Below are 15,509 nucleotides of genomic sequence, written 5' to 3' on the forward strand. Positions count from 1 at the left end.
CATTTTCATCATTACTGGTCCATTTGCTAATTTTTCAAAGATGCTGAGGTGACATTGATGCCCATTTAAAACTAGCACAATGTACCCAACCAATTAACTCGTAAACAGGAGTCACCAAAGTCCTAACAAAATGCTCAATGCAGAGGAGCTGTTACTGTTTTCTTGAAACAGACTTTGGAATGAAACAGTTTTATTGACTTGAATATTTTTTTTGCATTATAATTGTATGCTCACCTGACTTTAGAAAATAATTTGTGTAAGTAGTAATGCAGTTCTCGCCAGTGCCCTGAGAGAGGAGAGTGTACAGCCAGTAGTCAGAGTATTTATCAGTACAATCAGTGTAGATGAGTAACCCAATGATGTCCTGCATGTGAATTTTTGAGACCGGAGACTGTTTACGGGATTACTCCTAGTGCCAAGTGCAGATACAGGAGGGTTAAAACTGATAACTGTCTAATAAGAGAAAGGGTGCAGAAGAGAATAGTGGAACTGGTCATCATGCAGGGATATCTGTCAGTGCTGTAGAGAGGATTTCACCTTGAATGGCAGGGGGATGGTACCATGCTACTATAGCTATTACAGCTCAGGGTGTCAGTGTTTGGATTTCAATTCCAGCATCCTGTGTAGGAGTCTCTGTACGCTCTCCCCATGGAAGGTATGAGTTTTCTACATGCTCTGGATTCCTCTCACAGTACAAAAACAGTTAGTTGGGTTAGGTGGGTTTATCAAGATGGAAGAGTAGCTGTGACAATAACTTCGTATTGTGTATACAGACAAAAACAATAACAACAGACATTCAGTGGCCACTCTGTTAGGTATATCTGTACAACTGCTCGTTAATGGAATATCTAATCAGCCAATCATGTTGCAGCAACTCAATGCATAAAAGCATGCAGACATACGTGAAGAGGTTCAGTTGTTCTTCAGACCAAACATTGCATTGGAGAAGAAATGTAACATTAATTGTGGAATGATTGTTGGTGCTAGATGGAGATGTTTGAGTATTTCAGAAACGGCTGATCTCCTGGGACTTACACATTCAAGTTTCTAGAGTTTGCAGAGGATGGTGTGGAAAACAAAAACCATCCAGTGAGCAACAGTTCTGTGGGGGAAAATGCCTCGTTAATGAGAGAAGTCAGAGGGGAATGGCTGGACTGGTTCAAGCTGATGGGAAAGTGACAGTAATTCAAATAGCCACATGTTACAACAGGGTGTGCAGAAGAGCATCTCTGAATGCACAACTTGTTGAACCTTGAAGTGCATGGACCACTTTAAAATCAGTCCAGCCCTTTCCTTCTACGTAGCCCTCCATTTTGGGTTAGGTGGTTTTATCAAGATAGAAGAGTAGCTGTGACAATAACTTCGTATTGTGTATACAGGATAGTTTGTCAGAGTAATAGGTAGTGAAACAACCAGGGAAAATCTTACCCTGGATCTAGTAATGTACAACGGGCCGGATTTAATACATAAGCTTAGAATAAGGGTTACTCTTAGAAATGGTGATCATTGTAGGATAGAACTATGATAGTTGACAAATGAGAAACTTGGGTTGGAAACTGTTGTGTTTTACTTTACTAAGGTAAATAATAATGGAATGAGGATAGAGTTGAAGGAAGTGGGCAAGCAGTGGCAGACATTTAAAGAGAAAGTTCATGGCTGTCATCAAAAGGACACCCCAGTAGAGATTAAGTAGTGTATTAAATTGATGAGAAGAATATCTGTGTAGACTCAAAAGCTGGGACAGATTCAGAATTCCGTAAAGGAAGATAAAAATGATCACAGAAAGAAAATGAACTGAGAGAAAACTAGCAAGAAATATTAAAAAAACTTTATTTATATAAAAAGAAAACAAGGTTCAAATGGAGACCCTTCCCCAAGTGAATGAGCTGAGAAAACAGCAAAATGCAGAGGAATTAAACCAAAGTTTTGCTTCAGCATTTAGTTTAGACTGTCATGTTGATAGTGAATAATATTGAACAAAAATTAAATGCCATCACTAAAGAACTGATATGAGCCAAACTAATAGGACTAATAAAGCTTGTGCCCCAGACAGCTTACACCCCAAGTTCCTGTAAGATACTGCAAAAGCACTGCAGGATTGACCAGTGAGATACCCCTTTTCAAAGAGGGAGGGAGAGAGACAGAAGGTGGGTAATAATGGGCCAATTAGCCTAACATTCTACAGTTGGAAAAATGTTAGAATCAATTAGCAAGAAAGTATAGTAGCGCACGTGAAAAATCATGATCGAATCAGGTAACCGCATGGCTTCATGAAAGGGATATGGCACATATCTTAGTTGTTTGGGATGTTTCAAACAGAGTTGAGAAAGGAGAACAAGCAGATAGTTCATATCTGGACATCCAGAAAGATTAAGGCACAAGAGCCAATTGTGTAGGAGGTGATACGCAGGGATCCCACCTATAACTAGAGGGTGACAGGATCAGCACTGAGACAGCAACTGTTTACAACTTATACTAGTGACCTGCAGGAAGGAAGAGAATAATAGTTGGGAAGGCAAGATTTGAGGATGATATGGTTTATAGAGAGATGGTGATGGGTTATGCCAGTAGGCATAAAGTTGGAGTACAATGTGAGAAAATGTGAAATTGTTCATTGGGGAAGAACAAGAAATCATATTTTTTAATTGAGAAGAGCATGCAGACAGCCACCGATGAAGGGGTGGGGAGGGTGGTGAGGCTGGGGCACAAAACACAGAATGCAAGGTGCTGCGGGTAACAGGGGCGTGACAGTTAGTGCTGCTGTCTCAGGACTACAGTGACCCAGGTTTGACTTTGCCATCACATGCTGACTGTGTGGTGTTTGCTCATTCTCCCTATGACCTCTGGGTTTTTCTAAGTTCTCCAGTTTCCAATTATTTTATTTAGAGATACAGTACAGCACGGATTAGGTTCTACTGACCCTTCAAGCTGCAGCACCCAGCAACTCCCAATTTTAACCCTAGCCTAATCATGGGACAATTCACAATGATCAATTAACCTACTACTCGGAATGTCTTTGGACAATGGGAGAAAACTGGAGGAAAAGTATTACTTCTGAGGTTCTGTGAAGGTTCATTAGGATGATCCTGTTTATGGATGGATTGTGCTCGGCAGAAAGGATATACAGATTTAATTGCTGCTCTGGTTAGATTTTAGAACAATGAGTGGTGATTTTATTGAAACAGTTGGGGTATCTCCTTTTGTGAGAGAGAGCAGAACAAGTATATTTAAGACTGAATTGAGGAAGACTTTGTTCCTTCAGAGGGATGAGAATGTTTGGAGTTACTCAGTATTGAGCCCTTGGGTTATCTGAAGCTGAGATGGATAGATAGATCACAGGTTAGGAAGCAACTCAAGATTTATGAAGGAACTGAAGGAAAAGTAGACTTGAGGAAGATCAGATCTGACTTACTCTTTATGGTTGTACAACACACACACACCCACCCACCCCCTCCAGAAAGCATCAGGAATAGGTGGTGACCATTCCGGGTGTTTCTGGTAGAATGGAGGGCGGGTTGGAAAGCGGATGGGAGATGAATCACATCCACTGCTTCACCAAGCTGGAGAAGATATTCCTTCTCATGGCTAATGTGATCACTGAATTACCCCCTAATTGAGTTCTTCTGTAGTTATATTCTGCAAAGACATCTTTTCGCATAGTCTAAGTACTTTGAAATGTGTGTGACAATCTGCAGTGTATTTGGAGCTGCCTAATCAAGCCATTCAATTATGGGCTGGGTGGCTCTTTAAATGTGACCAAAGGAGAACACAAAATGGCAAAATGGGATGCTCTTTGTCTTATTTATTGTAACTTTGGTTCTTTTTCTGGACCAGGAGCTATTCATGTCCAGAGGATTCAGGCATACATTACATGATGTCATCCTCTGCCTTCTGAAGTTAGGAAACACTAGAAATAGAAGCGTGGCAATTGAATGATCTTGATTTAGTTCCACAATATCTCAATCTCACCCACAAATGATCGCTGTCACTGCGTTAGAGCAATCTGGGTTGCAGTGGGCTGTGAGATCCAGGTTCCAGCGTCAGTGCAACTATTATTGAAAAACTTCAGTAGTGCCAGTATTTTAGAAAAAGAATCACTGATTATAGAAACATAGAAACATAGAAAATAGGTGCAGGAGTAGGCCATGTATGGAGACACATTTGGCAGTCAACACAAAGTCATTACAAATCTCTTCAGCTTTACATTTATTGTGAAACCAGTCTTAGACAATCTTTGTAATTTATACAAATGATAGGTTATAAATTACATTTCTTTAACCCAAAGGTCCTCTTGAAATACATCTCAACTCTAATAAATTACAATCTCAGCCAACACTTAAAATACCATTGTTTCTGAACAGTGATGTTACCAAATAAAGCAACAGCTTAATGTAAAATATATGAAAATTGTACAATACTGTCCCATAATTGCCTTGGCATTGTGATCCATAGGGTTGTGTTGCCTTCTGTACTTAATAAATAAATAAGAAACTTACATACAATAGAAAATAAAGACAGATTGAAAACACCTTAACAATACATACATGGGAAGAATAAGGTATCCGAAAAATGACCAGCTATTTCGGGAACAAGGAAGGGTTTGAGTTAAAATGGCTTCTCAAGTACTGTCTACAAATATTATTACCAGTTTTTGAAACAAGCCATGTTCATTGACAAATAAACACAATGATAAATACACCATACTACTGCAACGTCTTAGGAGTTTTGACTATGTTCCCACAGACAGCGTTTAAAAATCAGTAGTAGTTCCACTATCAATCCTGTATACCCAGACCAGTATGTGGCCTCAGCTCAAAGTATAATCTCTCATAGCTTCAACTTCTTCATGATGGGAATCGGAAGAACCTCATGAAGTTTTGCTGTATCTTCCCCAACTGCAAGTTTGACCCATGCAGGTTTGAAACTTCCTTTATATCCCACGAATACCAACTTATCTGAAATAAAATAAGCAGTGTAACAGGTAAAGTAATCCAAATTTCAAAAATGCTTAGCAACAGGTGATCTACGAAACGTTAATATTGTAACCTATCAACATGTCTCAGCAATGTGAATAGAGATATTTTTTCAATATTGTGAAAAGCATGATATTAATCAGCAGCTTTTAAAAGTAAATATCGGGAATAAACTAGAACTGGATAGAATCTGAAGCAAGAACAAAACACTGGAAGAACTCAGCCAGTTAAGCAGTATCTCTGGAAAGAGAAAACAGTCAACGTTTTGATCCAGTCGCCCTTCTCAGAACCGAGAGACTGGAGGGTTAAAAAATAAATAAAAACAAACAAAAACATAAATACTGGTAGAAGTGAAAAGCAGAATAGTATAGACCAAAAACAAAAAGAGATGCTGGAAAACCAGAGCAACACGTGCAAAATGCTTGAGGAATTCAGCAGGTCAGGTAATATCAATGGAGAGGAATAAACATTCAAAGTTTAGGGGCAAGAAATAGCCTTGAATTTTCAAAATGCAGAGTTCCTGCAGCATTTTGTACACGTTCTTCTAGTATAAACCAAACTGTTGATTCAGTGTAGGCTATCTTCATCCTAGCACAGTCATGGTCTCAACTAGCATTACACTAATGTCCACTAGAATGTTTTAGGATAAACAGTTTGAAGTACTGTTCTCATAAGGAAGGAAAATGCTTCAGTTAATTTGGTACTGATCAAGCCATCTTTAAACTCAAATTCCAAGAGAAGGAATTTGTACAATGCCTACAAGGGGGCTGTTTAGAGCTGTTTGAGCTTGACCCACAAGGGAAAAGGCAATTTTAGATTGGGTGCTTTGTAATGAACCAGATTTAATTACGGAGTTTAAGGCAGAAGTCTCCTTAGGAGGCAGTGATCATAATATGCTAGAATTCACCTTGCAATTTTAGAGGGAGAAGCTAAAATTGGATGTATCAGTATTGTAGTGGAGTAACGAGAACTGCAGAGGCATGAGAGAGAAGCTGGCCAAAGATATTTGAAGGGAACACTAGAAATGATTACAGTAAAACAGAGTTTCATTGTACCTATGTATAATGACAATAAAAATCATTCAATTCAATTCAATGGCTGGTGTTTCTTACAGCAATCTGGAAGATGCAGGATAGATACATTTCAAAGGCGGTGATTTCAAAAAGGAGGAGACAACTGTGCTTGACAAGGGAAGTCAAAGACAGCAAAAAAAACAAAAGAGAGGACATATAATACAGCAGAAATTAATGGTATTGGGAAGCTTTTAAAAACTAACAAAGGAAAGTAAAAAGCAATAAGGAGAGAAAAAATGAAATGTGATGATAAGGTAGCCAATAGTATTAACGAGGATACCAAATTTTTTTTCAAATTTACTGTATAAAGAGTATAAGAGAGGTGAGAGTGGATATTGTTACGGGGAGAAGGCAGTAGAATAGGATTGAGAGGGATAATAAATCAGCCATGATGGAATGGCAGAGCAGACTCGATGGGCTGAATAGCCCAATTCTGCTCCTATGCTTTATGGTCTATCATGTTATATTGGACTGCTGGAGTGGTACGAATGGGGCACAAGGAAATGGCAGATGAACTTAATAAGTATTTTGCGTCAGTCTTCACTATGGAAGATACCAACTGTATTCCAGAAATTCAAGAGTGTCGAGAATGGGGAGCAGAAGTAAGTATAGTTGTTATTACTAAGGAGAAAGTGCTTGGGAAGCTGAAAGATTACCTGGACCAGATGGACTACCCACCAGGGTCCTGAACAAGGTAGCTGAAGAGGTTGTGGTGATCTGTCATGTATCACTAAATCTTGCAATGCATCTGGAGGACTGGAAAATTGCAAATGTCAATCCAGTCTTTAAGAAGGGTGGGAGGCAAAAGACAGGAAATTATAGACCATTTAGCCTGATTACAGTGCTTGGTAAGATGTTGGAGTCCATTATTAAGGATGAGGTTTTGGGGTACTTGGAGGCACATCATAAAGGCTGTAGTCAGCATAGTGTCCTTCAGGTGAAATCTTGCCTGAGAATTATTTTGGAATTCTTTGAGGAAATAACATGCCGGGTAGACAAAAAAGAGTCACTGGATGTTGTTTATTTGGATTTTCAAAAGCCCTTTGAGAAGATGCCACACATGAGGCTGCTAAACAAAATAAGAACCTATGGCATTACAGGAAAGACACTAGCATGGATAGAAGATTGGATGAATGGCAGAAGGTAAAGAACAGGAATAATGGGGGTCTTTTCAAGTTGGCTGTTAGTGACTAATGGTGTTACACAGGAGTTGGTGTTGGGAACTCTTCATTTTACATTGTATGTCAATGATTTTGATAACGGAATTGATGGCTTTGTGTCCAAGTTTGTGGACATTACAGAGTTAGGAGGAGGGTCAGGTAGTGTTGAGGAAGCAGGGAGCCTGCAGAAGGCCTTAGACATATTAGGAGAATGCACAAAGAAGTGACAGATGGAATACAGTGTAAGGAAGTATATAGTCATGTAACTTAACAGAAGGAATAAGGGCACAGTCTATTTTCTAAATGGGGAGAAAATTCAGAAATCAGAGGTGCAAAGGGACTTGGGAGTCCTTGTGTAAGTTCCCTAAAAGTTAACTTGCAGGTTGAATGGGTAGTAAAGAAGGTAAATACAATGTTAGCATCCATTTTGAGAGGACTAGAATATAAAAGCGAGGTGTAATGCTGAGGCTTTATAACGCAGTTGTCAGGCCACACTTGAGCAGTTTTGGGCACCTGAGCTAAGAAGGCATGTGCTGACATTGGAGAGGGATTGGAGAGGGGTCGGAGGAGGTTCACAAGACTGTTTCTGGCAATGAAAGTGTTAACATATGAAGAGTGTTTGATGGCTTTGTCCATGTGCTCACTGGAATTTAGAAGAATGAGGGAAGACCTGATTGAAACCTACTGAATATTTAAAGCCCAGATAGAGTGAACGTGGAGAGGATGCTTCCTATAGCGGAGGAGTCTAGCACCAGAGGACACAGACTCAGAATACAAGTACATCCCTTTAGAACAGAGATGAGGAGCAACTTCTTTAGCCAGAGGGTAGCGGATCTGTGGAATTTATTGCCATACTTTTCTGTGTTGGCAAAGCCATTGGGTATATTTAAAGCGGAGGTTGATAGGGTTTTGATTAGTAAGGGTGTCAAAGTTATGGGGAGAAGGGACGAAAGTGCGGTTGACAGGATAATAAATCAACTATTATTGAATGGCAGAACAAACTCAATGGGCCGAACAGCCTAATTCTGCTTCTATGTTTTATGGTCTTATGATCCAATGGGGTCAGATTTTACAAGGTCATTTGGGAAGGAGTGTTGTCACCTGAACAGTTCAATTTTGAAATGTGGCCAAGGATCTTCTTATGAAAGGACAAAAAAGTTTTAGTTTAAAACTTAGTCTTGAGGATGGCTCTAACAGTGCCTCAGTCCCTCAGTACTGAACTGGGCGCAGATGCCAAAATACTGGGCTCCAGGCTGCACAGCAGGAGCTGAAGGTAAGGGTCTGAGTCGAGGGAAATTGCAAAATAAATAACACGTACAGATATATAGGTCTAGAAGTTGGATTCTTTTGTTGCCTGACTCCTCTGTACAGATTTTAAATGCAAGTGATTATTTCAGGTGATTATTTGCAGATGAAATCACACAATCAGGAAACTGGAATGGGTGCTCTGTGCATTAGTATTGATCACATCTGATGTTATCATTGTATCAAGCATGTATTTAATGTATAATGCCTATTATGGCTCCTAGCAGGCTAAACTAGAGCTCTGAGGTGAGTTCTACAAATGAGCACAGAAATATCGAGGGATACTTTGATCTGAAAATCCCACTGATCCTGCATTCTGATCTGTCGATCAACACATCTGCTACACTCGTCCACAGTGATCAAAATATTCTGTGAATCAGTTTTCTTTCTCCTTCATTGTTTACAAATTTTGAATTCTTTATTGTTACGGGGCCAATCAGAGCTTGAGTGCATCAGCTTAGTAGATAGTGTCGGGGGTGGCCACACACCTTCTCTGTGTTTCCCGAACCTCTGTTACAGCTTTTTATACATCGTGCCTCTAAGTCCTTTTAGTCTGTCATACTTCTAAGCTTACCAAGGACGTGGCAATGGCGATGAACACATAAGTTATCATTTTGAAACATGCAGGCTCTGCTTAAGCACATCCTTTAGTTTAAACCCTAATGCTGTCCCAATCTTCTTGCTGGCCAGTTTCACCATTGATTTTATCAGGACATTGGCCTATGCCAGGAACAACATGATTGCAACAGAATGTGCACAAGATACTGTGGTGATAAGAAAAGGTTGGATCAATTGGATTTATTCATTGGAAACTGGGAGATTGAAGTGACCTTGCAGAGATTTAAAATTATGAGATACATAAATAGAAACAGATAGAAACTTTCTCCCAGGGCAGGGGAGTCTTGAAGTATGGGGCATAGGTTTAAGGTGAGAGGTTGTTCACACAGAAGTTGGTGAAGATCTGGAGTGAGCTGCCAAAGGAGGTGGTGGAGGCCGATGCATTTAAGAAGACACTGCTGAAGCAGGGCTCCCGGATGGCTGTTGGAGTTTGTACTTAGTGAGCGTGGGGTATAAATGCTGAATGATTTTTGCTGTGCCTCAACACCGTCACATAACTTGAGTTCAACCTTGAGTCAATCACAACTACTGCATGTGAACTGAGAGCCCTGGGAAAAATGACAGAACCGAAAAATTAAAACCAGACTGTTCAGAAGTGAAATCAAGGAGAAATTTTCCTGCATGAAGTGTAAAATCTACAAAAAAAAACTCTGCTTCTAAAGGCTGTGCATATTGGAGGTCAATTGAAATTGTCAGCATTGAGATTGACATATTCCAACGGTCATTTCCCAGGGTTAAACACAAGGTGAGTATATAGCATCAGAGAGATTGGACTGCCTGGGGTTACAGTACTGTTAGATTGGAGTGTCAAATTATTGTTTTTCTGTAGTTTAATCATTCCTATGCTTGCTTGTTTTTTTATATAATTATCTATATACATGTGATTACTCAGTGAATTTTCCAGTGATTGTATTATATTGTATTGTAGCTGCTTCTGTATTTTTCTAGAAGCTTTTTAGTTTTTCTGCAGCAAGTGTCACACCTCGAGTATTTTATAGGTTAATTGTTATCACCGCAATGTTCTTATATTTTTAGTCTGAGCTTTGGTCTTTCTCTTTTTCTTTTGTTCATTCTTTATCTTGTAACATTTAATAAATATCTCTAAACAATACGTTTTATTCCCCATTCTTGACTTCTGAAGAATTTCCAGATCCAACAGTACTGAAACTTAGCAGAACTTTGAACTTTCTGCTTCAGTGCATGGAAAATGGAAAGATGGAGAGGTGAATCCACTGTCTACCACTTGGTGTCACCCAGAGCACATCAAAACAACATGAAACATTTTCAAAATAAAACACACCTGGGCTAACATGTTATTCTAGTACAGTAATAACAGTGGAGTGGAAAATGTTATATCAGAAAATGTATTCACAAGGGAAGGGAACTCACACTTTATGTAAAATCTGTGGTGTCTGATCAAAGATTTTAACCCATTGAATGTTTTGTTTATTGAGTAACTATCAGCAACAAATAGAATTGAACAAGAAGCAAAATGAAAAAAGAAACTTTTTGGTGCCATTAACTGGGTCAAGATTGGTTAAAGATGCTTCAGTCACCTGTGAGAAAAGGGATAATAGTTCGGAAATTCCGAGGATTGGAGTATCAAGTGTCCACTATCCAAACCCAGACCAGCGATCAGGAAGACTAAACATTCCAGTTTATTGGAGATCCTGACCTCCCATTCCAATGACATGTGAGTATGATACACATATTACAGGAGTGGAGGCTGAGGAGGAAAATTACTGATGGAACGTTAGAGCACTTTTCTTAGCTCCAGAGCTTGACAGCTCACCTTGTAGGAGCCACGCTTAAATGAAGGGCACTTTTCAATCATCACCACTTACAGCATGTATACCAGGAATCATATTCTGAAATAGAGCTTTCCAAACGTTTACCACAGCTAAATGGTGGTTCCTTTATTCTGAGACTATACTTCCAAGTTCTAAACACTCCAAGTTGGGGAAACAGCCTTTAACATCTACCCTGTAGACCCTTCACAGAATCTTGCAAATCTCCTGGAAAACACTTCTTATTTTTCTCAATTCTAACCAATTTAGGCCAATATTCCTCAATTTCTGTTCCTAGGTCCAGACCCCAAAAATTAGCCTGGTGATTCTATATTGTGCTGTTGCCAAGGCTTGCATACCTTCCTCCACACACATCTCCAAATCAGATCTCAACAAACCTCTGTATAATCTTGGCAACAGTTCCTTGTATTTTTGCTCCAAGTGCCTCACAATAAAAGTCAAAACATCACTTGCCTTCAGAACTGCTTTTCATAGCAGAATATCTAATTATACCTCTTGTGAAACAGTGAATCCAAGATTCCACTATGCATCAATGCTTCCTTGCTTCTCACAGTTTATAATTTATTCTAGTCTTTCTCGAGGCAAGAAGACTGCAACTAGCAGGGCACTGTCTACGCCACCCCGAACTACCCGCCAGCCTAGTCACCATATGGGAGCCCAAGCATGGGAGGATGAACCCTGGGCACCCTCCCAAGACTATGGTCAACACGCTCCTAGAAGACAGCGACGCGGCTAATGTAGATGAACTGAACACACTGATGAGGAAGAGGGAGAAGTGGAGAGTCCGTCATCGTGTCCGATGCTGCCCCCCTGGGCCTGAGTCGATGTAGTAGTACTATTCTTTCCTTCTTTCTGCTATGCAAGAACTCCCATTTTACTAGGTTATATTCCACTTGCTATAACTAATGAACTTTTCAATGAAGTCTTTTGCCTGATATGTACTCAGTGTTTGCTGTTCTGTACAGAACCCACCGGAGTGTCCTCTCCATGGGCCAGCTTGCCTCTGACCTGTGCGTTGTGGTGTGAAGTAGGAGTGAGCTGACACATCCAAGTCTCTCTGGACTCATCGCTGAGCTGAAGGGCTGACCACAAACATTGCAGACAGATGGATTGTACACCCTTCATGTGAAGCCTGTCAGGGGTGGTTGTCACATATAGCAGGAGCGCAAATATTTGAATGGGTTGATTGACTTTGTTAAAAAGATAAATGTAGTTAAGTGTTTGTATTTTCTTTACTCAATATTTAATCACATATGTTTCTACTAGTATACTTTTGAAATTTTTCAGATTGTTTTTACATATTTCTCAGCATGTACTGAAAGCTCAAAGGGCATCACAGTGGTCTGGCTGGTAGAGCTGCTGTCTCACAGCTTCAGTGATCTGGGTTCACTCCTGATCTCCAGTGCTGTCTGAGTGGAGTTTGCACATTCTTCCTGCTGTGTAGGAAGAATCTAAGGAGGGGAGTTGATAAGAATGTCAATAAAGTAAAATAGTTTAGCTAGGATTAGTACAAAAAGGGGTGCTTAATGATCAGCATGGACTCAGTGGGCCAAAAGACTCTTTCTGTGCTGTTCATCTCCATAACTTTATGGGAGTGTGACGTTTTATGTTCAGGAGGCAGGGTCTAAGAATCAGCCACCTGAAGCCCAGTCTCTGCTTGTGTCCTCATTGTCCCAGGGGATGTTCACAGGAGTGGGACTTAGGGTGAATGGACCCGTGGAACTGCAGGAAGAGGGCTATTCTAATTGGACAGGGAACTAGCGTGAACTTTCCCATTGAGGGAAATTGTTAATAACTGAGGGTTAGAAATTATTCTTGTCAATCTGAAAGCAACCCATTTATAGAAACAGATTGTATCTACAGCATAGGAGGGGCTATTTGGCCCATTATGGCCATCCTGGCTATCTACCAAAGCAATTCATTAGTTCCAATACATTGTCCTTTCCCGACACATTTTCTCCTCCATGTAGTTATTCATTTCCCTCTTGAAGGCCACAATAGATTTTGCCTCTTCACATCTGCAGTCAGTTCAGCCCAGATCCAACCCCATGCATCACATTCAATTTCCTCGTGTTACTCTCACCTACCCCTTTATATTGTACTTGGCCCTCAGTCCTACCAAGAGAGCAGTTTCCCATTATTCACTGTGTTCATACCCTTAATCATTTTATAAACTCCCCCCTCAGCTATCTCTTCTTGAAAGAAAACAGTCCTAACCTCTCTAACCTATCTTTGTAACCTATTTCCTTTTCTCACAAACTCTAGTAAACCTTTCTTAGACCCCAGTATTGCCTTCACACCCTTCCTACCTTATGGTGACCAGAAATGAACATAATACTCCAGTTGAGTCAGGTCCAGTGTTTTTACCAAAGGTTTTTATTTTTTACTCTTTGTTTCCTATCCTTTGACCAAGGCAACACACACAAAATGCAGGAGGAACTCAGCAGGTCAAGGAGCATGTATGGAAATGAATAAATAGTCGAAGATTCAGACCGATACCCTTCATAGGGAAAGCTCGGAGACAGTGCGAAAAGGAGGATAGGTGATAGAGAAGGGATGCGGTTAGACCGATGGTTTGAGATGTGTCTATTTTAATGTGAGGAGTATTATGAATAAAGCGGATGAGCTTACAGCATGGATTAACACTTGGAGCTATGGTGTTGTGGCCATTACAGAGACTTGGATGGTGCAGGAGCAGGAATGGCTACTTCAAGTGCCAGGCTTTAGATGTTTCAGGAAGGATAGGAAGGGAGGCAAAAGAGGTGGGGGTGTGGCACTGTTGATCAGAGATAGTGTCATGGCTGCAGAAAAGGAGGAAGTTATGGAAGGACTATCTATGGAGTCTCTGTGGGTGGAAGTTAGGAATAGGAAGGGTGTTTTTTATAGACCACCCAATAGTAACAGGGCCATTGAGGAGCAGATTGGGAGACAGATTCTGGAAAGGAGTAATAATAACAGGGTTGTTGTGGTGGGAGATATTAATTTCCCAAATATTGATTGGCATCTCCCCAGAGTGAGGAGTTTAGATGGGGTAGAGTTTGTTAGGTGTGTTCAGGAAGGTTTCTTGATACAATATGTAGATAAGCCTACAAGAGGAGAGGCTGTACTTGCTCTAGTATTGGGAAATGAACCTGGTCAAGTACCAGGTCTCTCAGTGGGAGAGCATTTTGGAGATGGTGATAACAAATCTATCTCCTTTACCACAGCATTGGAGAGGGATAGGAACAGACAAGTTAGGGAAATGTTTAATTGGAGTAAGGGGAAATATGAGGCTATCAGGCAGGAACTTGGAAGCATAAATTGGAAACAGACGTTCTCAGGGAAACGTACGGAAGAAATGTAGCAAATGTTCAGGGGATATTTGCATGGGGTTCGGAGTAGGTACGTTCCAATGAGACATGGAAAGGATGGTAGGGTACAAGATCCGTGGTGTTCAAAGGCTGTTGTAAATCTAGTCAAGAAGAAAAGAAGAGCTTACGAAAGGTTCAAAAAACTAGGTAATGATAGGAATCTAGAAGTTTATAAGGCTAGCAGGAAGGAGCTTAAGAATGAAGTTAGGAGAGCCAGAAGGTGCCTTGGCAGACAGGATTAACGAAAACCCCAAGGCATTTTACAAGTGTGTGAAGAGCAAGAGGATAAGATGTGAGAGAATAGGACCAATCAAGTGTGACAGTGGAAAAGTGTGTATGGAACCGGAGGAAATAGCGGAGGTACTTAATGAATACTTTGCTTCAGGTTCACTATGGAAAAGGATCTTGGTGATTGTAGGGATGACTTGCAGTGGACTGAAAAGCTTGAGCATGTAGATATTAAGGAAGAGGATGTGCTGGAGCTTTTGGAAAGCATCAAGTTGGATAAGTCACCGGGACCAGACGGGATGTAGCCCAGGCTACTGTGGGAAGTGAGGGAGGAGATTGCTGAGTTTCTGGCAATGATCGCTGCATCATCAATGAGGACAGGAGAGGTTCTGGAGGATTGGAGGGTTGCAGATGTTGTTCCCTTATTCAAGAAAGGGAGTAGGGATAGCCCAGGAAATTATGGGCCAGTGAGTCTTACTTCAGTGGTTGGTAAGTTGATGGAGAAGATCCTGAGAGGCAGGACTTATGAACATTTAGAGAGGCATAATATGATTAGAAATAGTCAGCATGGCTTTGCAAAGGCAGGTCGTGCCTTATCAGCCTGACTGAATTTTTTGAGGATGTGACTAAACACATTGATGAAGGTAGAGCAGTAGATGTAGTGTATATGGATTTTAGCAAGGCATTTGGTAAGGTGCCCCATGCAAGGCTTATTGAGAGAGTAAGGAGATATGGGATCCAAGGGGACATTGCTTTGTGGATCCAGAACTGGCTTGCCCACAGAAGGCAAAGAGTGGTTGTAGACAGGTCATATTCTGCATGGAGGCCGGTGACCAGTGGTGTGCCTCAGGGATTTGTTCTGGGACCCCTACTCTTTGTGATTTTTTATAAATGACCTGGATGAGGAAGTGGAGGGATGGGTTAGTAAATTTGCTGATGACATAAAGGTTGGGGGTGTTGTGGATAGTGTGGAAGGCTGTCAGAGGCTACAGCG

The 15,509-nt window shown here is 40.7% G+C and overlaps 1 protein-coding gene across 1 annotated transcript in view; it reads right to left on the reverse strand.

Annotated features, from left to right (window-relative positions):
• Nucleotides 1–4,198: 4,198 nt before the first annotated feature.
• The window catches only part of cemip (cell migration inducing hyaluronidase 1), a 211,304-nt gene continuing 199,993 nt past the window's right edge, over nt 4,199–15,509 (reverse strand). The window contains exon 29 of the mRNA XM_063065758.1: nt 4,199–4,955. Coding sequence (XP_062921828.1) covers nt 4,828–4,955 — 128 coding nt within the window. The 3' untranslated portion in view covers nt 4,199–4,827. The remainder of the gene's footprint in view (nt 4,956–15,509) is intronic.

This window comes from Mobula hypostoma, chromosome 13 (genome assembly GCF_963921235.1).
Source record: "Mobula hypostoma chromosome 13, sMobHyp1.1, whole genome shotgun sequence".
NCBI lineage: Eukaryota > Metazoa > Chordata > Chondrichthyes > Myliobatiformes > Myliobatidae > Mobula > Mobula hypostoma.